This window comes from Heliangelus exortis, chromosome 9, assembly GCF_036169615.1.
Source record: "Heliangelus exortis chromosome 9, bHelExo1.hap1, whole genome shotgun sequence".
In the NCBI taxonomy this organism is placed as follows: domain Eukaryota; kingdom Metazoa; phylum Chordata; class Aves; order Apodiformes; family Trochilidae; genus Heliangelus; species Heliangelus exortis.
The window spans coordinates 21,325,289-21,351,496 of record NC_092430.1 but is presented as its reverse complement, the minus strand read 5'-3'; the positions used below and the strand labels follow the sequence as shown (position 1 = coordinate 21,351,496).

General features: G+C 40.3%; 1 protein-coding gene across 1 annotated transcript in view; it reads left to right on the top strand.

Moving 5' to 3' along the window:
- FNDC3B (fibronectin type III domain containing 3B) overlaps positions 1–26,208 on the top strand; it is a 184,435-nt gene that overhangs the window by 80,610 nt on the left and 77,617 nt on the right. The window contains exons 4-6 of the mRNA XM_071752654.1: positions 8,275–8,351; positions 15,698–15,941; positions 18,358–18,645. Of these exons, the coding sequence (XP_071608755.1) occupies positions 8,275–8,351; positions 15,698–15,941; positions 18,358–18,645 (609 nt within the window). The remainder of the gene's footprint in view (positions 1–8,274; positions 8,352–15,697; positions 15,942–18,357; positions 18,646–26,208) is intronic.

The following is a 26,208-nucleotide window of genomic DNA, read 5'->3' as shown; positions in this document are numbered from 1 at the left end:
GTATGGGTTGGCCATAGTCATTTGATGAGTTTCTCCCGTTTCTGAATTTGGCTTTAAGGCCTCATTTTCTCCCTCTGAGCCTCCAGCAAAGGGCAGGCTGCTGTGTTCTGGGCAAGGTCTCTTCTGTCTCACCTGTCTTGGTTCTGCTGTTCTCCCTTTCATCCACAAGCTTTCTGGAATATTTCTAGCATAAAACAAAGGGATATGAGAAGGCAAAAAAAGTTATTAGGTATGAGGAAGGCTTTCTTTTTTTTTTTTTTAATCATTTTTCTATGTGATAACCTCCCAGTCTTAAAAGGTCTGAAGATTTATTCAGGCTTAAGTATTGTCTTATGACCAAAACCCTGTTCTGGGTTTGTGTCCAGTTCCATTCCCACAAGTTTCCTGTGTGACCCTGCATCAGGCATTTAATTTCTTTGTCCCACAGTTTTGCTTGTGAAGCGAGGAGAACAACAACCCCACTCCAGCCAGATGTTCTGGGGCTGGATTGTAGGGGAATGTGGTGCCGGGTCATAGAAATGCTTTTGTGCTCCTGCTTTCAGATGTCAGGGTGTCATCTTGGGCTCATGTTCATATTCATCAAGAAATGAGTGTGTCTCCAGTTTCAGGTTATTGTGCTGTGGCTTGTGTGCTAATGGATTAATTTCAGATGTTTTCAACGTCGTTGGTTTTTCTCTTTGTTTCCAACAGAGTCCTAATTTATTTAGCAGTATTTGCCATTCAAGTCAACTGATTTTAGACAGATGTTTGTCTCCTGTGTTTTAGTCTAGACATCTATGATTTACAATCTGTAGCCCATCTGGTGAATTGCCATGGGACTATGCTTATTTTCAATGCTTGAAGTATTGCAACATACTCTTTGCAAGTGTTTTTGCAGTAGCGGCTCTTGAGCCAACCGTCAGAAAAGGTTTATTTTAGCAAAAGAATCCCAACTTATTTGTTCAGATTAGAGTGGGAAAATACTCCATTTCTACTCAAAACAACAACAACAAAATATTCGGCTCAAAAATGTTGCCCATGAACTGGAATTGTAGAAAAATCTATGGGCCCTAGTTTAAAAAAAAGAAACAAAACCCGCCTGGGGATGGGGAGGAACAGCAACAGACCTGAAGAATCAGTTTTGTCCCTCTTTGTTCTCTGGGGCTGAACACCTCTACTTGTGTAACTTTTTCTAAGTACTTCTGTGAGCTTTAGGTTGTCAGAGTTTCTTGTAACTTGTCAGCTTGATTGTCACTGCTCCATGTTGAGGTTAATGTGCTGGGCCTGGCATGGTCCCCAGGTGCCCCCCACTCCTTTTCCAGCCCCATGGCAGGAGGAGAAGCTGGTGATGCACAGGGGGATGATGTGCCAGGCTATTAAAGACCTCCTCCAGGCTCTTCTCTTCATATTGAAGTGTGATGAAGCCAAAATCCAAGGTGCAGGACTTCCTCTAAGGTCTTGCAAGTGAGGAGTGGCCCAGTTCCTCTGGTCTCAGGATCAGGATCTGACAGGGCAATGCACTTCAGCCTTGAAACATGACATTTATTGATTCATAGTTGTGAAAATGAACATTTAACCTAGCTCCCTCTTCAAATTCAGATGTAATTCTGGTGCTGTGAGGCAGCTTGTAGTTCTGTGATAGCTCTGGACAGGACAGGTTCAGTGCAACTGATAAGACATAAGTAATGTTCTCTTTTTATGGGTTACTGAATTATTTCTGAAATATGCCCTGAATGTGAACACAACATCTGGGAAACACACACAGCAAAATAACTGGCTGCTGAGTAGGAATCTCTTGGTTCTTATACAAAAGCATAGAGTGATGTTTAGCTACAAATTGCATGTATTTGAGCCTCCTGCTGTGTGCAGCAGGTCAAGGAGCAACCACAGGTAAAATAAACCACTTTCCAAAGTCTCTGGTGTAAACAGCAAAGGTGCTGTCAGGAAAATAAGCCAGAAAATGCTCCAGGAGCTCTCTGCTTGATGCCTTTGGCACAGATTTCTGAGTATTTGGATTTGATGTTTGGTTGAGTGAATTTGTCTGAACATGTTGAAAACATCAGTCAATGCCAGACTCTGGGCTGGATATTATTGTAGGGCTGGTAGCTGGGACATCCAAGCCCTGAACAAGTGTACAGCATTTGCAGTTTTATGTTAATAATGAAAATGCACCAAAACACAGAGGGACCACTGTATTTTTAACTCCAACCATTTTTTTAATGCTTATGACAAAATTGATCTGGAGTGGGACAGGGGATACATACAGGACTTTTACAGTTTAGAATTTTTAATGTAGTCACAATATTTAGAAAGACTTGAAAAACCCTAAAGCAGGTGTAGAACTTGCAATGAAGTTTAAGAAACACCTTTTATCTGTATCAAAAGTGCTTCCATCTCCACTTTCACCCTTCTGTTTGAATGTACAGATTAAGGTGGCTCCAGGCAGGTGCAGGAGACTTCAGGCTGATACATTTCTGAATGTTTCATTTGCATTTAAGTGGTCATTTTGATGCAGGATCCAAGATCATTTGAAGCCACTTCCATGAAACTTGAGGGGTTTAGTAATGTTTTTGTACTATTCTTAGAAGGTGAAGGCATTACTCATACTCCTGACACCTGATCTGAATAGGAAAGAGTTGAGGTGCCAGGCAGTGTGAATGGATGTGTGGTAAGCATTCTTTTCATTCACATCCTTAGGTGTAGATGAGATTTTCTTAAAAAAAGAAAAAAAAAAGCAAATATATATCAAGTCTATATTCTACCTTCTTCAGGTATGAGCTCGTGCCACGGTGCTGAGCAAGTGCTGGATGCTTTTGTTAACCCTATGCCTTGGTAAATTGAGTTGCCAACATCATGTCTGCAACTTTCACAACCCCCAGTGTATGGCATGTTGAATGCAACAGAAGTGGGATTTTCTTCTGATGTTCCAAAACTATTCTTAAAGCTGTAATTTCACCCACTGAAGCACTTAGAGTTGTAAAAGCTGCTCCTTCTTTTCCCTCTAATCTGGAGGTGCTTTGATCTGCAAATTTACACTGATACAGGCACAAAATATTCAGATCTTGATCAGCAGCAAATTTAAGACCCTGTGTCCTTGTAACTGGAGTAGACACCTGGGAGCTCACTCTTTCTCTGCAGGGTGAAGTTAGCATCCAAATTAGCTCTTATCTAGGAGAGAGTGCACCTCAAAATTGTGGTGATACTTCCACGTGAAAGCTCTTTACATCCTTCCTTAGAGGTTTTATGCAGCAGTGTGAGGCACTCGTGTTTGCTTGTGCTACCCAACAGCTTCAGGCTGGGGCTGAAAGGTTAGAAAAAATACTCACCACACCTCTGCTGCGAAGGAAAGAAGATGAATGGAAGAATCCAGGATTATTTTTTCTGTTCCTTTTTTTTTTTTTGGTTTTTCCCTTGTCATCACCTTGTTTGGTAGTTAAGCTGCTTTGAGAGTCTCCAAGTGGAGGGAGAAGACACGTGTGCCTGCCAGCCACAGGGAGCCTGTTTGTTCGGAGTTCATTGAGGAAATTGTTCCGGAACAGCTGCTCATCCATGTGAAAATCCAAACCCTTGGGTCCCCGCCAAGGTCAGCAAGCCCTGGGTCATTTGTTTTAGCAAAGCAGGCCAATTTGCCCTTTAATTATCTTCCCTTTTCATTCGGTCACACCTCTTGCTCCATAGATTTAGCTTCTGAGAAGCACTCTAGTGGAAGATGTGATCCCAGTTGTCTTGTGAATCACAGGGAGGAATATTATTTTTTCATGGATTACTTGTAACCATTGAGCTTTCTAAAAGTCTCTGCATTTACCTGGCTGGATTTGATTTTCTACTTAGCTAGTGCAGTAGGTTTGTGTCCTTAAAATGTACAGGTTTCTTAAATTTCAAAGTAAAAGTGCCCAAATCACTAAATTGCAATTTGTTTTTCTGCTAAGTCAGGTATTTTGGTATAATAATAAGTATATCTTTGCTAGAAACAGCTAGAAATTCCTCAACTTGAGCAAGTTTTTGGAAACTGGTCTCAGAATGGGAACTGTATAGTGAAGCCTGGGAAGGTCAGTAATAAGCTGTGCAAAATTGTCACTAGGAACACAGGAGGAAAACAAACACCCGTGTGCTGGAGTTGGATGTGAAAAAATGTTCTACTGTGGACATAATTTAGTAATAAAGAGAGAAAAGCAATGCTCTACAGGCAGTAAGGAAAGGAAAATGGTGTAATAAAATTCTTTTTGCCCTGTGTGGAAAGAAACAAGTAGGAAAGATTGGTGCTATTGCTGGAGGAACTGAAATGAATTTGGCTTCTCTAATTTAAGGAAAAAACCTAATTAAAGTGATCTTTAATGCATGCATAAAAGGTCATTCAGGAACAAGAAAAAAACATCCATATTCCAAAACTGGTTTTATACAAGAATTTTGAAAAGTGTCATGGGTTGGAACCGAGGCCATAATTAGCCTTGAAAACCTTAGGACAGAAGTTTCTCAGATAGGTTGTGCCATGATTTCTGAAGGAATAAAAGTGGCCAGAAGAATCAACAGTTCTCCCATGACAGAAGGATCCTCTTGGCAGAGAGAGAGATGTGGGGAGACTTTCTTTAGTCTGTAGATCCATGTGTTATCCCATCATACAAGAAGGGAGAGAATAATTGCCATTTTTGTTAGATTACATGTGCAGGTATTAGGTTTTTGGATTGGTTTGGTTTTTCTTTGAAGGTAACAGATTTGAAAAACCTTTTTGGTCACCTAAAATGGTGAAAATAATTATCTTCCATGCCATCAGAGCAGCACAAAAGAGGGAACATGTGGCTTGGAAGAGGAGGACAGGCTCTTACTGGGTGTCAAGCTGTTCTTCAGGTCTGTCACAGTGTAAGGCTGAGTTGTTTCTTTTGCTGTCCCTTAATTCTGAACATGTGTTAGAAATATGAACGCTCTGTGCTCTTGCATCAGAGGGACAAGGGTGGTTTGTCACCTGGCTGGGTAGGTGGGCTTCAGTGCCTTCAGCCTGGTGGCTTCTTCACTTTTCCCTCTCTTCTGAAGAGGAGGAACCTGCATTTTGGATGGAGCCAGCCCCAGTGCTTTGGGGCACCTCTCCAGATGGTGATGGAGGTGCTCTGTATTTACTGTCAGAAGTGGGGGTGGAATTGGGCCTCTTGCTTTGTCAGCAGAGGTGGCCAGAGCTCTTCTGGCTCTGTTTCATTATGAACTCAGGAGATGGCCTCAATTTGTTAAAGAGGAAAGTGTTAAAATTATCTCATTTCAGCATCCATGCTGAAATATACTGACTTTTTCTCATTTGAATTATATTTTGTCTAGAACTACAGGCTTCAATTAAAGCTTGCAAAGCTCTAATTCCCTAGAGGACACGTTACTTATCTCCATCCTGTGGATACAAACAGCTGAGGAACACTCTTCCCTTAAACTTCTAATTTTTAACACTTCAAAAAAAAAATTTAGATAACCAAAAATACTCTAAAAACTCTTAATTCCTTTTTGATCGCTCTGTATTTTACTTGCTACCACTTCAAGTTGCTTTGATATTGTTGATGAGAGAGCTGAAATAATGTGTGCTAAAGTCATTTGGCTAGCCTTGAAATCAAAGCAGTGGAAACAAAATCTAGCTGCAAATCACTGGGCTGTCATTCTTTCAAAACCTGTTATCCAAAATGACTTTAACAGTATGTGGGTCAGACTGAAGGTTGAGAATCATTTTGCACTGTGCACGTTTTGGTGATAAAATTCAATATTTGGTTTTTTTTTTTTTTTTTTTTATTGGAACAAATGTGTGACAGTCAACAGGATCACTGTGGGAGTTTGATTTCCCCCTGCACGTAGATTGCTGCACCATGTGGGCACTTGGCACAAGGTTCAGAAGGACAGGTCCAAGGCATGCCAAGCAAAGTGTTTCTCATTTGTTGTATAGAAACTACCTGATTTGTATACAGAAACATCAAAACTGTTCAATTTTTAATTTTTTTTCCGAGTCAAAGTACCTGTATTTGAGAGAGACTGGCCATAAGTAGATAGCATTTTGCTGAAGGGCTGGAACAGGGTAAACATTAAAGCTTTATTCTGCTAAACAACATTTATTTGTAACATTAAAATTATTGTCTACTTAGATAGAGAACTCAAAATTAATTTTTATATATAAAGACTTTTTCTTGCAGTTTTTCAAGTTTGAGAAATTACTGATGAGGAATGAGTTGCATAACAATACTGAGTATTCATTTGATGTAATCTCAGGCATGTTCCATCCTGAAGAATGGAACAGTACTTGATAATCCAGTGTGGATTGAATTTCCCCAAAAAATGTCATTGTGTGTTTACAGGTATTGGCTGTTATGTATAGATATACTGTCCAATTTACTGGGGACTAAAACTTGGCAGTGTATATAAACTGAAGTAGATTCAGAAAGAAATAAAAATCGATATTCCTCTGAAGAAATTTGCAGAGATTTTTCTTTCTATAGGGAAAACACATTTACTCAAATAGTATTTCTGTTAAGGTCCTTCTGAACCAATTGCCACTTCATATTTTTGATGGATTTAAATAGGGCCATTTAGATGGTAACTCCCTCCAGTAACTGCTTGCTGCTGGTGCTGTGGTTTGGTTGGATTTTTTTTCCTATTCACACTAAAATTGTTGACTATCTGAGGAGACGAAGGTGAAAGGGCTATAGAACAAGATGGGGGAAAAATCTTGAGTAAGATGGAAAAGTAATTTTTTTTTTTTTCTTATTGGTATAGGTAAAGTTCCATTCATTGATAAGTACAGAGAAAGCAGCAGAATCCACACCAAAAATGACTTATTTTAATTTGTAAACTTTAGGGGGTTTGTGTGCTTAATATGCTTGGTGATAGATTACCATATTTCAAATTTAAATGTGACTAGTAAAAACCATCTGTGCTGATTAGACTATAAATAACTGGACAGAGAAAATGAACCAAGGTCAGAGGAGGTATAAATAACTCAGATGGATTCCTGTGTGCAAGTTGCATTTGAAAGAATGAGAAGTCCTGCTCATTCCATGATAAGCAGCCTGCAGAGTATGAGAATTTAGATGGATAGGGGATGACTTCTTGGTAATTTAATGTGGGCTGGTGTTGCTGGTATCAGATAACAGGCTGTGGCTCACTTTGCTGTTGGGGATTTCATTTGATTTCTCTAAGCTCTAGGAGCAGTCTGCTCCTAAAGGCTATCGCATCCCATCTGTGCCTCATGGTTTAGTGTTTAGCTTCCTTGCCTAGGATGTGATATGGTTTGGAGACATTAGATGGCTTCTCCATCAGAGCAGGTTATTAACTTATCATTAGTCAAAGCTAAAATTGAATTTACAGTGGCAAGGAGCAGAGTTCTCTCTAAGCTCTTCTCAAGAGTGTGACCATGAATATTTTCTTAGCCCGTAGCAAATGGGCTGAAAAGTTAGTGTAAACATTTTAATGTGTAATAAGGAAGTAATGAAATGAATTTTTCTTGTTCAAAGTAGAGAACTTTAGTTACAGTCATCTGTTTGTTACAGCCATGTTTGGGGGGTTCACTTTAATGACTGCTCTGTCTGATGGTTCCCAGTTTTAATGTGTGAATCAATGAGCAATTGAGAGAACTATTTCCATTTTATCTAGACCCTTTCTTTTAGCTGTGGGGCTCTCTTTGCCAAAGTTTAATGGTTATGGCACTTGCTTTGTTATACTTATACTCAGAATGGAACTTGCATGTTCAGGGCTGGATTTCAGAGTGGAAACCATAAGCTTCTTGCTCATAGAATGACATTCCAAGGTTAGGCTGAATAGCTGAGATAATGAATTTGGTCTTTGTGCATTCTTAAATAGATAGTTTTTCACATATGTGATTATTTTTTTTTTCTTTTTTTCTTTTTTTTTCTCTACAATTGGATGCTTTCCTTGGGAGCTGCCTAATTCCAAGCTGCACAGTTTCTGCTTTGTTCTCTGCTCCCATGCCTAAGACAAGAATAACTTAAGCAGATTTCAATATAGGAATTGTGGGCTGCTAAAGGACATATTGTGTTACTGCTTAACGCTGTTCAAGTTGATCAGTGGGTAATATGAAGTCTATGTTTTAGCTGGTTTATGATGAAAATATTATTTCAGCAGACTACATGGTAAAGTCATTGAACAGTGATCATATTCTCAGAGTGATGGCACGTGGCATTTTCCATATACCACAAATTAGTGGAGCTGCTCGTTTTGTTATTGCAGACTTCAAAATAAAGCTATTTTTAGCCTTTTCTGACCAATTGTGCATTTTTTTAAACTGAAAAAAACTAATGCCTTATTTCTCTCTGCTAGGACCAGCAGAGGTTCCCATGATGTCACCCAATGGATCCATTCCCCCTATCCATGTGCCTCCCGGTTACATCTCCCAGGTATGCTTCGTGAAGAATTAAAATGTCTGGAAAAGCAGCAACACTGATCCAGATAGAGAGGTCTGCTTGGTTGAAGTTTTAATTCAGAAATATTAATGAGCATGTTAATACCCATTTTCACACTCCTCTTTACTGCCAGTGCTGCATTTCACACGTTTGCACAAGTGAGCACCTGTGTGTGCACCTTCACACGCTGGGATGGGTGGATGGATGAGTGGATGGATGGGAACCAGGTGGTTTTTTTTAACCCTAGTAAAAGCTATGCATACAGGTTGGGCCTATATTGCAACTTTTCCCTCTGTGAACAGTCCATGTGGTTCAGTGATTCCTTAATTTTCAGTGTGACAGTCAGAAGGGGCAGGGAACTGGTGGAAGGGAGAGAAAGCCACTGTAGCTCTAATATATGTTGTTGATCCCCAGGATCTTCCCAACAGAAATGATTAAGAACTGGGAGTTTTGGTTTATTTTCAAGCATAAATGTGATTATCTATTTAATGAAAAAAAAAAAAAAAAAAATTGGAAAAAAGCTTTTTACAAGGCTGTTAGGTTTTGGAACTCTTAAACAGCTACTGCTCTTCCCTGTGAATAACTGCTTCAGATTACCAACAGATCACCAGATTGGTTTTGTTCCTTCCATCTTCTGCAAAGCTTAGACTCTTTCTGAAGTAAGGAAGAAATAAGGAAAAAAAAGCCCAAAGTAAAGGTTGATGTAAGGCAGAGTAGATGTGAACAACACAATTAAGCCAATAATTTCACCACTTGTAACCTGGCCTGGACTGGAAGCTTCATTAAAGGTATACAGAGTGTTTTAGATCCTTAATGAACAGCATAAGAACTTTTGATACATATTTTTTGGTGTCTTAAGTAGAAAATAGATGATGTCCTGGAATCCATCCCCTCCCCAGGAAACATGTGAGCTTGTGTAATTCTGAAAAATTGCGGATGGCGTCATCCTTAAATCCCACAAAATACTGCAATGGCTCTGTGGTATTTTAACTCGAGAACAGACTGAAAATATGCTTTATGTACAAGGGACATTTTGAGCCAGGCTAGGAGAAAGGAAAGGACAACAGGGTGGTCCAGCTTCCTCCTGCTCTGCAAACATCCCGAGGTGGGTGGTTGGGAGATGTTTGAGGCAGCATTTGCTCTTTAATACCTCTCATATGCTCCCCTAATTTAATAAACTGACCCGTATCGTGCAGAGGAATTTTTTTAAAGATTTCCTCCTCCTCTGAAACAATTTTAACATTATTAAGCTGTTTTTACCTCTCAGTTCCTCCACTTAAGCAAATGGTTGGGTTTCATTGCAACACTTACCAAACATGAGTGATGAAAGTCTTCCACTTGAATGTCTGTCTGAACCCAGCTCCTTTTTAATACTTCTTGTGGTACATCATAATAATTCTTCTAAAGAAGCCTTTAAGTAGTTTCTTAACCAAAAAAGAAGGAAAACAGAAAAAACAACCCCTCCAAAAAAACCCCCAAATCCACCAAAAAAACCCCAAAAAACAACCCAAAACAAAATACCCCCAAAACAAAGAAACAAAAAAACAACCTTAGGGCCCCTTCCCCCAAAAAAAGACAACCACAACAAGCCCACACCAAAAGTAAAATAAAACCCCCCACAAACAAACAAAAAAACCCTCTTCTGAAGAAATTTCCTAAGGAGCTGGAAATATGTTGTCAAGTTCAGGGGAAAACTCTGTATTCAGTGCTTCTCTCAGCACTGGAATGTGTTCCACTGTGTGCTGAGGCTCTGACCTTTCAGACTGCTTCACATTAAATAGTAGTTGGAAGTGTATAGTAACCAAATTAGTTCTTATTGTAATAGATGTCCCTCCTGTATTTCCTCTTGCTTTTGTCTTTTGCCTCATAATTAGAACCTCTGTTTTATGATATACAATGAGAACACAACTTAACTTTAGGATGGCAGGAGAAAGGCATGAAGCAAATTAATGCACTCTGAGATACAAATCAAAATCCATTTGACTTTTTGATCTGTTTTTTTCCCAAAGTGTACATCTAAGAGTCAGGGACAAAGCAGATATCCCTGCTTAGAAGTGAAGATGCCTGTTAAAAAAAGGCTTGCTTTTTTTTTTTTTCCCCCACTTCCAGCCTGTTGGAGCTATGAATATTAGCCTTGAATATTACATTAGTTATTTAGTGATTGCAACCCTACATTGAAATGATGCTTCATTACCTCTTCAGTATTGTGAAAATGATCAGCAAAAAATTGGCAGGAGGTTGTCTGTCCTTCAGGATCAACTTGACTGGAAGCAGCATTAAATGGATTGTATTTCTAGGCTTCCAGGCTCAAATTGGTAGATGTGAAGATAATTTGGGTTTCTTGATGTTAAGGAGATATTCCCAGTGATGAGGGAAACAAATCCAGGAAAATAATGAGCAAATACCACCAGTTCAGGTCTTTCATGCTATGGTTTTACTTTCAGAGACCAGCTTAATAGAGCCAGTTAGTTTGGATTTCCTTTTCAGCAGCAAATCTCTGTGTGTCTCTGGCAGACAGGAGCTCTCAGATCAGAGTTCATGTCTCTGCAATTCTTTGTTGGCTAAGGGTTAGTTAAATATAAAAGAGAAAAAAAAGTTCCTTGCCCTGCTCTCAGTGGGTGGACATTGCTACTTTGGAAGTTAGCTGGGGAAGGTATGAAATGTGCATTAAATATGTGTATTAAATTATTTACATGGTATGAAATATGTATTAAATGCACGTGACATCAACAATTCTGGCTTCAGCTGCTGAATGTTGGAGGAGCAGCTCCTACAATTTTCCATGAGCCAGAAGCTGTTAATGCCTCTTCTGATTTGAGGTGTGGATGGAGCAGCTTCTCCCTGCTGCAGGAATCCTCTGGGATAGCTGAGAGCCCACATTCCATTGGGATGTCCACTGGAAGCTTCTTGCCATCAGGGTCTGTGGAACCTCCTGGCTTCCAGAGCTCTCTGGAGTCAGCATAATCTGAATATTAAAAATCTTGATTTGGATACCAAGCGACTAAATTTGGGGACATCCTCGTGAGTCTGTGTTTCTGCTGTTCACAGTGTGTGTTTGGGAGGAGGGAAGGAGGACTTGAGGTGTTGTAATGATGAGAAGTAGAGAAAGGGGAATATCAAAAAGCACAATTATGAATTTAAGGCTGTTAGCTGAGGACCGTTCTCTCTGAAATAGAATGGAGCAATTCCATTGGAGTTTGAGGAATTACTCATGTAGTTGGACATGAAAATTTGGCATTAAACTCATATGGAGTTGTTAGTATGAGGCCTCTGCTACAGATATTTTAAGACAAAAGGACTGATTTATAGGTTGGAGCATGAAGAATGCATAGTGCTGATAAGACTCCTTTTATCAGGAGGTAATGTTGGAGTAGGAGTCTGAACCACATAACTTAAGCCATGGTCCTGCAGTTGAGTATCCCTACACCAAGCACATGGCATTTGAGAGAACTAAAGTATAGTTTGTTGAAAGATAAGAGTCTTTAAATGAGGATTACAGTTGTAGAAAATCCTTTGCATCCTCAGGAATTAGGATTTTGATGTTGAGTGTATTCTCTACCCTGAGAGGTGGTCGTCTTCTCCAAAACCATGGTTGGGTGGAATAAGCTTTTAGCCACAGGCTCTTTATTTTTGTATGCAAGCCACAAAGATGCCAAAGTCAATGCTTTTAAGTTCATGAGCACTGGTCCTGCAGACCTATTTCATTCCAGGTATAAAATACCCCAATGTTCTCACCAGCATTATAGATACCCATCTGCAAGGTACAGATTCAGCACGGGTGTTTGTACATGATGGGTGGCAAAGAGAGTGATGCAGACTTGTCAGGGCTGGCATGAACCTGGTGTGGCATCCTCAAGAAATAAAGTGAATAAAGAAAACGTTGACATCCAAGTTCCTTGTGGATGAGCTCATTCTGTACTCTTTTCTGGTACAGATTGATTTATGAATGAAGTTTCAAATTAGTTTCTAAAATTCCTACAGTATTGGTTGGGGTCCTCAACATGCTCCAGATGTCCTTGCTGAATCTAGCACACGAAGTTTAAGCAAAATAAGTTGTTTTTTTTTTAATTTTATTTTGGAAGCAAATGGAAATTTATTGCATGTTACCATATTATACCCATTCAGTCAGACATGCCTGGTTTTTTCTTGGTGGCGTGGTATTAAGTTTCAGTGGAGGAAAATGAGAGCTCATGGAGCAGAGATGTACTTAGAATACATAAATTATCTCTAGTCAGACTGAGTTTTTATTGCCCCAGCACTATCTTTAATGTAAAACAAATAACATTTAAAATGGTGCTCCCAAAATACGGCAACTGGTGGGGGAGGGCAATTCTGTTGTGATCTTTCTCCTGAAAGATCATCTATCTACCTCACTCAGCAATTAAACTCCCTAAAATACGGAAAAAAACCCACACCAAACTGTGCTATAATAGCATTGTTTTTGAGGCAGGATGCCAAGTACACCAGCAAGCACAAAAAACAGCAGCAAAAGACAATTTACCCTCGTTTCTGTTTGAAAAAAAGCACCAAATAATGAAAGTTTACCTCTAGGTGCCAAATGACCAGAGATATTTGTTTCCTGCAAATTTAAACAGCTAAAATTAGTGATAGCAATTACTTTTCATATTTCAGTTGCATCTAGAAACCTCAACAGGGATTAGCATTTCAGTGCTCCTGAGGAAGATGAGCAGACACTGGGTTTCCTGATGGATTTATGATCTTTGTGACAGAGTTTGAGGCAATAAATGCAGAACTCCAGATTCCTTCTTTTAAATAGCAAAGCTTAACCTCTCTACTAAACTATATAATTTACATTAATTGGTCAAAATGAATTTGTCTTTTGTGAACTGAAAATTTGTCTCCCTGAATGGCACTACTTAGATCTACCCACTACAAATTGAGAGATGTCTGCAGTCTTAACCCTTGCTGTTTTGTTTTTGGGGTTTTTTTGCATGGAATAAATACTACATTGGATTACCAGTATTATTATCTGTTGAAGACTTTATGTCCTGCTTCAAAAATTTACATACATATCTATAATTCCTGGTTTAGGGAGGAAATATCCTATAGGCAAGGGGAAAAAAGTATTTTTTTGCAAGGTCCCCCATGTTTCTGTTTTCATTTGGAAGATGTGCACATGAAATAAAAAGAATGCTGTCAGCATTTGTGACCTGGGAGGAAACAAAAGATACATTAATATTAATCTCTCAGCTTTTTGTCAAAAGTTATTTGGAAGGCTGGTTTATCCCCTGATCTCTGGCTTTTCTCTCACTGCTGCTGGTACTTCATAGGTTCACCTAGGAGAACACTTTCATCCAAAGGTCTGTGAAGGGACTCTGAGCTTTCCTGCCATCTCTCTAGAAGATAATTCAGGAAAAGAAATCCTTATAATTTTAAATATGGTTTATTTTATGTGCTGCTGCATGGTGCAAGCTTTCTGTCTACATCCATTCCTTTACAAACTCATCTTTCATTCGGGCACAAAATACAGATTTAGTCTGGGGTAGGTGCACAGAGGAGATCTTGAACCCATCTGCAGGACTGATGTCTTTGAGGCTTGGACCAGCTAGAGCCGTGATGAGAACTTTGATGTAGGAATTTTTTCTCTCAGTTAAATGATCTGAGTCTAAGAGGGTTAAGTCCAGCATTTCTGTGCACAGGCTGAATAAGTAGTCTGTTTTTTCAAATATATGTTAAATGGAAAAGGGCTCTCCTCCAGATTTTTTTGAGGAACAGGTTAGGAACAAGTATGTTAAAACAAACAGTTCCTGTGCTGGTTATTCAGCGTGACAAGTAATGGGTTTTGGTTGTTTATGGGGGGTTGTGTTGTAGCTTTTTGTGTGTGTGTGTTTTGTGTGTTTGGGTTTTTTGGGGGTGGTGGTGTTATGTTTGTTTTTTTGGTTTTTTAATGCAACACATCAATTACAAGTGAGTAACATAACTTTCTATAGAAAGTATTTTCCTGGAGGGAGCCAGACACTCCACAGAAATTGCCAGTGCCCTTGGTCACAGCCCGTAGCTATCAGGCATAAATTCATCTAACATTAAGACACACGTGGCCAAAGGAGGGAATTGGGTCAGCCAATAACTTGTTAACTTTTACCCTGTGGCTGTGGGCACTGCCTTTGAGGCAGGGCTTGTCCCTCTGCAGCAGGGTCAGCAGAAACAACTGGGTGTCTGGGCCCTTGCTTCACCTCAGGGTATATCAACATAAACAGATTTTGCATTGTGGTTTAGCCTAAAACCCCCTGATGTGATGAGAGTTACTGGAGCATGGGGAGCTATAGCAGGGTCTCTTCTTCTGCTGGGAGTTGGTGACAGCAGCTGAGGGTGGCAGCACCTTATGGCAGGTGCCCATTCACCTATCTCATACATCACATATGTTGTACCATCCCTGTCTGTCATTAGTCAGTTTAGGAAATATTGGGGTTTTAACAGCTTGGTTTTATGTATGAGGCTCAATTATGCTTCCTTCACACCCTTCTACCTCATGCGTGTCCAAGTATAGAATTGAAGGGACAGTAATTGTTCGTATTTGGTTGTAATTTTAAGTTCCAGAAATGGCAGAAGTTTTGTGAATAAGCTTCAAGAAAAGCTTGGCTCCTAAGTCCGGACTGAAATTTGGCTGCTTGACTGTTCTTCAGAAATATAACTCTGGAAAAATTATAAGCTGAAAACCTTTTTTTCAGCCTAAGCACATTTCCACCTTCCTACGTCTGTTTTTACATGCTTCAGCATGCGGGGCCAAGTTATGCATATTCCAGAGTTGATTTCCATGGACGTATAGACCAGCTTTTTAGCAGGAAAAAAAACCCTTCTGTCCTATGATACATCTTGCACAGATGACCTTTGTGAACTGAGTGATGCTTTGGAAAATATGTGTCAACACAGAGGGGTCCTGCAGAGCACGTCTGCACACACACGGCCTCTGCGCAGCCGCAGATGCTCAGGGGTTACTAACTCAGAGTACTGTCAAAATCAGTGGCAAAAGCTTTGTGTGCAGAAGGCAAGCTTGGTCCCAATGAGTAACCTTCTTTAGGTGCTTTGTGTTCCTTTTTCAATTGTTTTACTCCCTAAATACAGGTTGTTTATTTTGTCTTTTACCCACGTAGTTACAGGGAGCAGCAGCAAGTGATTAGCGTGGCTCTCTGAGGCTCCGAGAAAAGCCACATCACCACTATGATGATTTGTGTTGATATTAATTTTAGAAGAGTGTTTATGAGTAAACTGAAGGACCCACCGTTTTCCAAGGGGAGAATAAACTGTAAACAGCCCTGTTTTCAAAATATGTTTTGTTCAGATGCTGCATAAAGTGCTCATGTCCCTGCCTTCCCTTCCAGGTGATAGAAGACAACACCGGCGTTCGGAGGGTGGTGGTTACCCCTCAATCTCCAGAGTGTTATCCTCCTAGCTACCCTTCAGCCATCTCTCCAACCCATCACTTACCTCCATACCTGACACACCATCCCCATTTTATTCACAACTCTCATACAGCTTTTTATCCTCCTGTCACTGGACCTGGGGACATACCACCACAGTTTTTCCCACAGCATCATCTTCCCCCTACAATATATGGAGAACAAGGTGAGCTGGAAGGAAGGTGCTGTTGTTTCATACCTATGTTCGGCAGGCTTTAAGGACTAGTGAAATCTAGAGTGGAAATTAATTGGAGAAACTGTAGAGTGGCTTTGCTTACAGGGAAGCAGGAGTCCAGAGCAAGAATTTATTGGGAGGGTGTAGGCATCCGGAGTGCAGCAATGCAGGACAGTCCTGTGTTGCAACACTTGGTTGCAGAAACGAAACCAGTTTTAATCTAATTTGTAAACAGAGCAGGAAAAAATATCACATCCCATGCTCCAAACCAGGGTTGTGACTCATGTCCATTGCTCTTGCTGTGTCACGATGCAGCATTGTGCAGAAAAAGAGGAGACAAAATCTGTCGGTCCTGCCTTGGGAATGAGGATGGATTTGGAGGACTGGATCTGAGCATGGCTTGCTGCAGTCATTTCCAGTGGGAAAAGCTGGACACAGCTTCCTGTTGGCTGTAATGTGCTTTCTGCCCTGCTAGCTGTGGCTTTCCAAGAAACAACAGGCACTTTCTGTTTGTTATTTTGGTTGAGACTGTGCAGTAAGTCACTGAAATGCATTGTCCGATACCAAAGGGTAGCATGGCAACCCTAATCAGGCCGTGAGTAAATAATTGAAAGAAAAGGAGTGAAAGGGGCATATTTGTGTCTGAACTGTTCACTGCTGGGTCCCTGGCACCCTGGAGATAAGTCTTTGTGTGATCGGGAAGAGGGCGTTAACCAAAAAAAGTAATCGGCAAAGCTACTTGAGATATTAAATATGGAAATCAGTTCAGTTTTCATGGGTTTATGTTACTGCTGAGCTACCTGGAGTTCAAACTCTTTCTAAAGAATATGTTTAAGCCATATCTCTCAAAGTGAGGTTCTCCTGGAGTGGGAAGGAAGAGGCAGAAAGAGAGAGAGAGGATGGGGTCTCTATTGAAGTTGCTATTGACCAACACACCTCATTTTCTAGTGAGGACTGGACCATTTAACTTCATTTAACTGGGGAGGAGGAAGTGGAAAGCTCAGGAAACCAGCAGGATGGTGTAGCTGGCCAGACACATAGGGGAGGGACTTTTCTCTTGGAAAGGGGACAGGACCATTTGTCAGGTTACTTGACAAAGTCTTGTGTGCCAACACAGTAGTTTGCAGAGTGAGCACAGAGCTCCCAGTTCAGTAGATGGTGAAAAATTCTGTAGATACCAAGAAGATGATTAAACTTAAGAATAAAAATTAAATTAGAGTTAAAAATAAGAAAAAAAAACCAACACAACCTTGGTTGTTGTTTTACTGGAATTTCCTTGAGCTGCAACACTGAAATAACTGAATTGGTGAATATTGTACTGATTAGCATCAATTCACCCTTTCCCATTTGCTGTGCAATGGCTTATTTTGTAGCATGCTGTGGGAATACAAATATGATCATGCAGCTAGATAAGGAAGGTTGAAGGCCAAGACTCACTGAAATAGCAAAGGAATTGAATTTGGCTAGTTGAAACTTAGAAAATTATAATGCATGGCAATCCCAACCAGTGAAGCTTCCCAGGAGCTGGATAGGATGTTTGTTTGCTTCAGAAGCTTTTTGTGGTAACTTCTGAATGAAAGTAGAAAAAAAAGAAAAAGAAAAAAGAATAATATATTGGATATCATGCCTGAATTTGTTCAAACTTCTCATTACATTACATGGGGGGAGAGTTGAACTACAGAGAAAAGCAGAAAATACTCAGATTCCTGCAAGCTGCCTTAGGATGTGGATGCTCACTCTTGCAGCTGGGGGGAGAGGGGATTGTATTTAATGTGTATCTGAAGGAGGCATATGAGATTTATGATGTTTCTCAAGCTTTTTTCAGATAGTTTCCCTTACTCAAAGCTTCCAATTCGTGTTGCACTTCTCTCCTTAGGCAGGCACAGTTGACACCATTGTAAAGTCTATATTTAATTTGCCAGTGTAAGGGAAATTAAATTGCATGTCATCAGTGATGGCAGCTTGAAACCAGAACTTCTCAGCTGCTTCTGTTTATTCCAGCCCTGGGGAAGAAAATGCTAAATTGCTGGGAACTTCTGGAGGCTTTTTCCTAAATAGAAGTCTCCCTGGATTTTTCCTTGAAATTTGTGTCGCTGAAAGACTGAAAAAGGGGGGACAAACCTGTCCCCTGTGTTCATATGTGCTCATCCAAATAGTTAAAAAAATCTCAAACAGCGAATGAGCACGTTTAATATAATACAAAAAAAAAAAAAAGTATCAGTTCTACGGAAAAGCTTTTTTGAGGAGAAAACCCCTTTGGTTTGTTATAAAACCCATCTCCAGGAAAATCTGTCATTATTGCTTCATTTACAGATGGTCAGGAACTTAGTTTTTTGAAAAAAATAAATAAATAAATGAGTGATTTGAGTGTTGAGAGTTAACCTGAGTTTGAAACCTCTCATTTCAGAAATCATACCACTATACGGGATGTCCAGCTATATTACCAGGGAAGATCAGTACAGCAAACCACAGCACAAGAAACTCAAAGACAGGCAGATTGATCGCCAGAACCGTCTGAATAGTCCCCCTTCATCCATCTACAAAAGCCATATAGGCAGCTGTGCAACTGTATATAATGGCTATGCCAAGAGCCACAATGGGGCGAGCAGCGGAGGAGGCGGTGGGGCTCCAGCAGTGAAGAAACCAGAACGCAGAGCAAGGAGCAGCCCAAAGTCAAATGAGCAAGAGCCACACGGTAAAGAGAGTTTTATTTATTTTTAATTCCCTTTTTATTGCACCTTTCCGGCTTACGGCGGCCACTTGGATGTAGGGATTTAGTGACTATGCCAAAAAAACGTTGCCACCCGCACTGTGAAGACAGTGTTAATACAGTCTGGACTGAAATGTGAGCATTGAAGCTTGCTGTGGTATATTTGTTTGGTGAGATGGACTGGTTGCATCCTCATCTTTCAAGACTGTTCCCTGGTAAATGCAGCATCACTCTCTTTTTTATCTGTTGGGAACAGAAATGCTTTTTATGGAATCACCGAATGGTTTGGGTTGGAAGGGACCTTAAAGCTCATCCAGTTGCAATCCCCCTGCATGGGCAGGGACACCTCCCACCAGCCCAAGTTGCTCCAAGCCCCATCCAACCTGGCCTTGAACACTTCCAGGGAGGGGGCAGCTACAACTTCCTTGGGCAATCTGTGCCAGTATCTCAGCACCCTCACAGAAAATAACTTCTAATATCTAACCTCTATCTCCCCTCTTCAAGTTTGCAGCCATTTTCCCTTGTCCTCTCACTACACAACCCTGTAAAAATCCCTACCCCAGCTTTCTTGTGGGCTCCCTTCAGATACTGGAAGGTTGCTCTAAGGAGCCTCCTTGGAGCCTCCTCTTCTCCAGGCTGAACAACCCCAGTATCCCTCAGGCTGTATTCAAAGGGGAGGTGCTCCAGCCCTCTGATCATTTTAGTGGCTCTAAAACCAATTCTTGGTTTTACCTGGCTTTTTCTACAGGCATCTTGGCATTTCACAAAAATGCTTATGGGTAACTGGGCTATAATCAGAACCTGACTACTACTAGGTATCAGTACTTTGCATCTCCTAAATAAATATAGTAAACTTTCCAGTGAGGTGATTGGTGAAAAATGCAAGGTTGGTCATGTGCAAGTTCAGAGGAAATGCAATTAGTTGAAACAGAAAATATTTGGGAAGAAATTGCTTAAGCTTAGCCATTGGAATTAGTCAAATCAAGGCTTATAATTAAAAAAACTGAGACTTCACAATATAACATTAGGTCACTCATTTATCACAAACCATTCTGCACATAGCCAGTTCTACCTAAATTTAGCTCATTAACTTGTTATGATCCATTATACCTTTCATCCTCTCTCTTCTCTGCCTGTCTCTTTGCTGACAGCTACAACAGCAACTGCCTGAAAAAACTTTTAGATAGTAACCAAGCTTACACCCTGCATATTTAGGATATTTATAATGTAGCACACTTTGAAATCTGTAGTGTGCATTTATGCATACAACATTTTTTTTTCCCATTATCGGTCTCTTCTGTATATTTGGCTGTTTGCTTTTATAAAAGTGCTGATAGCATGGATTTGCTTCAGGATCTTTAGAATTAGCAAGAAGCTTTATTTTGGAATGCTTTAATTTAAGAAAATTACTCACTGCATTAGTCTTCCTAATTATTTCTTGTCAGTCAGCTTATATGACTTTAATATTATTATTTATATTTATCTGTGGTTTTTTTCACTCTGTTCTGTGATGGAATACATGAGGTGTGTGGAAGCACCAGGAATAAAATATAGTCTAACAGCTAACCTGCAGTGTAGTTTCAGCAGGTACTCAGTCAGCCTGGATGATCACTTTTAAAATAATCTAAATTTAATTTTAAAATACCTATTTTAAGGCTTTCCTGTAACCCTTGTGTCTAATATTTTTTTCTTGGACTATTCTGCTGTGCTCCAGCAGAAGACCATAAGCACTTTTAAGATGCCAAGAAAACCAATCCATCAGCCAGAAAGGGCCTTAAAACTGGGAACAGCAAATTATGGAGTCTTCCCCCAAACTTCCCAAATGGGAAAAAAACAGGAGACCATGCCATTAAGTATCAGTTGTCCCACCCTCCTGATAAAGCCAACTCACCAAACAAACCTCTAAAATTAGCTTCCACTTACAGGCTTGATACTTAGAAGCTTTTAATCATCACTGCTGCTTTATATTTACCTTCCCTGTTTTGTGTTTAATTATTTGGTTATTTATTGATTGATCCTTGACAAGCACAGCCATACAGGTAATTGGAGTGGGAGTTAAAGCAATCTGGGAACAGCTGGCAGATCTGATTCATGCTGCTAAGATGACTGTGTTCAGGATAGGCAAGAAAAAGAATATGGCAGAAACAGTAAGCAGCAAAGCTTTTTAAACTTGTGTGTTTTGTGGATCTGTATCCCTTCAAACCTAATAATAGTTAAAAATTCGATGGCTCCGTGTGGCAGTTTCCAAAGTTGCTTAACAGCCTGGAAAAACTGTACTATATGTATATGTTATATGTAGAGAATAAGAGTCTGTATTTAGAAATTTATTCAGAGCCAAAGAGCTCTTAAGAGGTGAGGAGGAATGTGTGGATTTTGAGTAAAACTTAAAGGAAGGTGAGAGAGAACTGGAGGCAATGGGTTCCTTTGCATTTCTTAATCCAAATGGTGCTGTGGTTTATAGACTATCATTTTATTTCTGGTTGTGTGTGTGTGTGTGTGTTTGTGCTGTGGTAGCTGGTGTGCTTATTTTAGGTGTTTGGCTGTGGGATCAATCCCATGAGCCAGCTCCTGGCAAGCTCCCATCACCCAAGCCACTTGCCAAGGAGCGGGGCTTTAGGAGCCCGGGACACAGCTGGAGCAGACCTGCACCATCCCAAATTTTGGTTGCTGCAGGATTTTTTGGTGTGCCTGGGTACACAGTGCTACAGCACCACGTGGAGATTGCTTCCCTGAGGGAATGGGATTTTGGGAAGCAAAGCCTGGCCTGGGCACTGGGAGAATGGGTAGGAGTTGGCAGCCATCTGTGCCCACTCTTTGTAAGGCAGTTTGAGGGCTGCCTTAATCAGTAGAGGAATGTGATCTTCATGATGGCATTTGGGACAGGTAAATGTTGTCCTGTTCTTTGTTTCTCCTTAGTCATTTCTTTGAGGGATGTGTTGCTCTTTACTGAGCATCTCCAAGCAATCTCTGCTGCAGCTGTACTGAGTTAATACAGAGTACTGCAAGAATAACAGTGAAGAAAATGTTCAGTATGCAATGGAAGGACAAATCTGTTTTGTTTTGTTTTTTCTTAAAAAGATGGCATAAATCACAGGACACAAGCTAGTGACATTTATAATGCACTCTTTCCCATGAAAATGTACACTCCCTGCATGTATTATGCCCATGACATTTGAGTAAGTGCTCAAGGAAAATTTTGCCATGTGTCAATAACTTACTTCCTCCTTCCAATATTCATAGAACCAGGGGTTTCCCAAAAAGGTGATACAACTCTGGTGGAAAAAATGGGGTTACAGCATCATCAGTAGTACTGAAACTGTAAGGAAATTATTCAGGAGTACTTTCTGGTTCTTCAGTGGCACATCCAGTCTGTGCTCCTCCCTGCCACTCTGTACTCTCTGGTACATCAAAAATATCTTGGTATGTCTATGAGGCACCCTTGTCCATGTCAGCGTAGCATGAGGACCTCTTTTTAGTAAGGAAACAGCAGTTTTGGACTGGGGACTTAAGTGCATTTCCTCTGACCTTTTCCATTGACATCATTGTGCCTTTATGTTGGGAGGTGCACATGTATATAAAGATTTCTAGCTATGCTGGAACTTTGTTGTTTTAAGGCAAAAAATGGAAAATTATAATTGCCTGGAAAATTAGCAATTATTGCTGTGGTAGGATGGATGCTGTCTTGTGCAGGCTGAAGACTTGGAGGCATATTTTCAGGGATTCTCATTTAAAATCCATACTGTAGCCTTTCTGCAAAGCTGTTGTAAAAACTGAATGGGAGAGGAGGGATCAGGGTTGGCTTTTTGGTTGTGTGTTTTGTGGTTTTTTGTTGTGGGATTTTTTTAATTTCTTTTTTTAATAAAGGAGCCTTGCCATGTAAAAAGAGCTGCAAGCGGAAATCCTGTCCCATTCATTCTGTCCTTTATGCATTGCAGTCTGAGTCACTTCCTTCACATGCACTCAGTGGTTCATTTCTTGGTCATGTAGTAGATCTGGTAGTTTTGAGAAGTTTTGTGTGGTTGTAAGTGCTGTGGGAACAGAAGCAGTTTTGAGCATTCTTACAATGCTTTCACCTATTCCTTTATAAAACATCTTTTTTTTTTTTTTTTTTTTTTTTTTTTTTTTTCTTTCAAATCAGATAAAATTCTTTTTTCATTTTTAATCCTCATTGAAGTTTGGAGAGCCAAAACTAAAACACTTGAAGTGGGTAATAGTTGAAAGCAGGAGATGGATTGTTATGTGCATCCTGTCCAGGAGCTGGGTGGGTGCTGGGAACTGGGTGCCAGAATAAACAGACCCAGCCTGGGCAGGGTGGCAGCTCCAGGGGATCGCGTGCACCTTTGTGTAAGCTTTCTCTAAAGAGGATTTTTTTGTGGTGTGAGAAGATCTGACCCTTCCAGGTCTCAGATCAGGGGCCCATTTAGCCCAGTGGTCACTCCAGCAGCTGAGATGGAGATGCTGTTGGATGGAAGCCTGTGTGCCCAGCCCTGCTCCTCCGCCAGCACCCAGCTCTCCTGCCATGACAAATAATCTAGTTCTGCCTGGTCCTTTGGGTACCCACTTGTTGACCTGCTCTCTGTGGACTTACCTGGCTTTTTTGGAAAAGCTGAGGTGCTTTTCAGCTGCGCCAGGTGAGGTAGGCTGACTGGGTACCTGCTATACTTCCCTGAGCAGCTGCTTTCTTGCAGATGGAGTTGCCATGTGTTAGGTACAGAGAGGAGAGAAAAAAGATTGGAATTATTTAGTAGTTCAAAGAGCTGGTTTAGGCTATAAAGGATCATAAAGTTTTGTAGCACCATTGTTGTGTGCACAACCAGCTTAAAAACTCAAGAGATGTCACTTTCCTATTGCTGAGGTTTTGTAAAGCTGATTTTGTGCACTGAAGCAGCCTTCAGGTACTCCAGAGGTAAAAAACAGTGCCTCAGGTGCCTCATATTCCTGCCTGCATTGTGGATGGACATTTCTCAGGAGAGATGGCTGACTCTGTGCTCACTTCTTTGAGGTAACTGTATCAGGAACATGGAAAATGGGCTTAGGAAGAGAACTTTCTAACCATGGCAGTTTTACTATGAAAGCATTTTTAAGGTGGTGAACTCAGGACACCAGAAGTTCTGAGGTGAAGGAATATATTTGACTGGTATGGCCTGGGCTGATGCTGGCAAGAACAGGGACCAACACGTGTCCCTGGGTTGTGGGAGTCATGTTCTGCAAGCTGCTGGTACTGGGTAATGATGTCTGAAAAAAATAGAGCTGACACTTTCTTGAGGCAAACCTTTCCTGTTCACCCTCTCTTCTTTATAACATCTAAATATACTTAGGAAAAGTGGGATTTTTTGGTGTTGTTTTGTTGTTCTGTTTTTAAATTGTATTAATTTTTCTGTGACTTAAAGGGAAATGGAGGGAGCTGTGATTCAATGCAGACAGGAACCAGGTGAAGTTCCTCTACTTACTCATTCTAGATCCTGTCAATTCTTTTCTATTTTGGTCTTGACTCTGTATTGCAAGCTTACTGGGCCACGTATCTGTCTGTTATCTGTGTACCTATGGATTTAAAAGCTTGAAAGAGCAGTTTCATCACATGCCATCAGAGAGGCTGAGAAATGCTATGGCCATAAATGTAACTTGTATGTTCTTTTAGCCAAGAACTGGTGATTTGGTACATACTAATACAGGTCTTTGTTATACTGATGTAGAAATATCCTGCAGACAAATTTGGTTATAAATGGTTCTCTTGCTGACATACAAAATACCCCTACATAAGTGCAGCTTCCTTGGTTTTCCTTAAATGTATTTGTTTCTATAAAATAAGGGGATTTAACAAGATTGTCTCCTGAAGACAACCCATCAAAACTGACACAGTGATTTTATTAGTAGCAAGGAAAAAAACACTCTGAAGACTAAAATACATCTGTCAGGATAGATGAATTTTAGTATTGTACCAAGAAATGAAATGTGAAACACAATATTTACTGGAAACAGAGACGTGTTGAATCTTGTGCATATAGATCAGCATCACACATGAAATCTGAAGAGTATTCCTGTTCCTGCTGCATTTTTTGAATAGTTTCAGCAAGTAATAGTATTTGGCTGATTTGTTTAGACATATCTGATTAGGAATATATACAGTGTGTTGTGTGCATGCTGTTTTTCTTTAAGCTTTAATAAGGGAGAGGAAATAGGATGCATTTGTTAGGGCACGAGCCTGAACTGGAAAAACCACAATTAAGTTGTGACACCAGGGAGTTTCCAGTGTGATATTCTTATGCTTCAATTTTCTCTCTCACATCATGGCCGAGCCTGGGGTTTTGTTTGTTTCTCTTTGGAAAAACTTCTACTTCTTAAACATTCTTTATCTTTTGTATTTTCTCTGACATAATAGGCTGTGAAATTGTTTGTCCAAGCAGAAAATAAAATGGTTATGAGTTTAAGATATTTAACAGGCTGAGAATGTTACACCTTTGTGTGCCAGTGCCAACTCCATTAGCTGGGCCACACAGATTGAGCACCAAAGAATATTCCACCTAATTGTCAGATGAAGTAACTCCTTAAGTGAGCTTTATATAGGCTGATGAATATATTAGAAACATGTTGAGATTATGCAGAGTTCAAGCAAAGTACAATCACAAGTTCATGTTGATCTGTATGCATGCAGGAATTTATCCAGATCAGGCTTAATTTATGTCTTTTCTTCAGTAAAAAGAATTGGCAAGATAGTGGATCAAGGGTTGGACTTGATGATCTCTGAGGTCCCTTCCAACCCAGCCAATTCTATGATTCTATGATATTTATCCAACATAGCAGAGACAGACACTGTGTTGGGGAAGAGAAGCAAATCTCCCTTTCCTCTGCTTTCCTGAAACTTGATTTGCATCAAGGGGCTTTGATAGAGAAAAACAAAAACTGAATTTCAGATGCAGATCAGTGGTATTGAAGAGCAAGTCCCTACCCAATGCTAAAAAGCTCCTTACTTCAACAATGCTTTGCCCGGCCCAAAAACCCAGCAGGGATTTGTGTCAAGCTGCTTTGGGTAGTTCCTTCTTGAAGTCCTCTATGTGCAAAATGATTTCCAGGAATTTACAAGCTTGTGAAATCTTGTCTGCATGGAAAATGTCACGAGCATGGAGGGAATCTCCTGGAGTGTCCATACTGCAGGAACAAACTCAAAGCTTTTGAGAAGACTGAATCCTACCTTCTTTTGCACCACATTGCTTCATTCCAGCAGAAGGCTTCTTTGTCCTGCAAAGTGGGAGGCTTGGGGAGGAGATACTCACACCCTATTTTTATGCACTTATCTTCAAAGATTAAGGAGCCAGCTACGTAACTGGGGCACCAGAAGTTGTTGATAAGAGATTATTTATCTTCATCAACTAAATAGGAGCATCACCTCTTAAATTAATGGCACAACATTTTCCCATCTTGAGACTCAGCTCATTTTAAAGGAGAACATGAATGTCTCAAACTTTATTTCATCCAGAGTTCTTGTAGCTGGGAATGCAAAACCAAACAAAAACAAAACAAAACAAAACAACAACCAAAAAATCAGGGTGG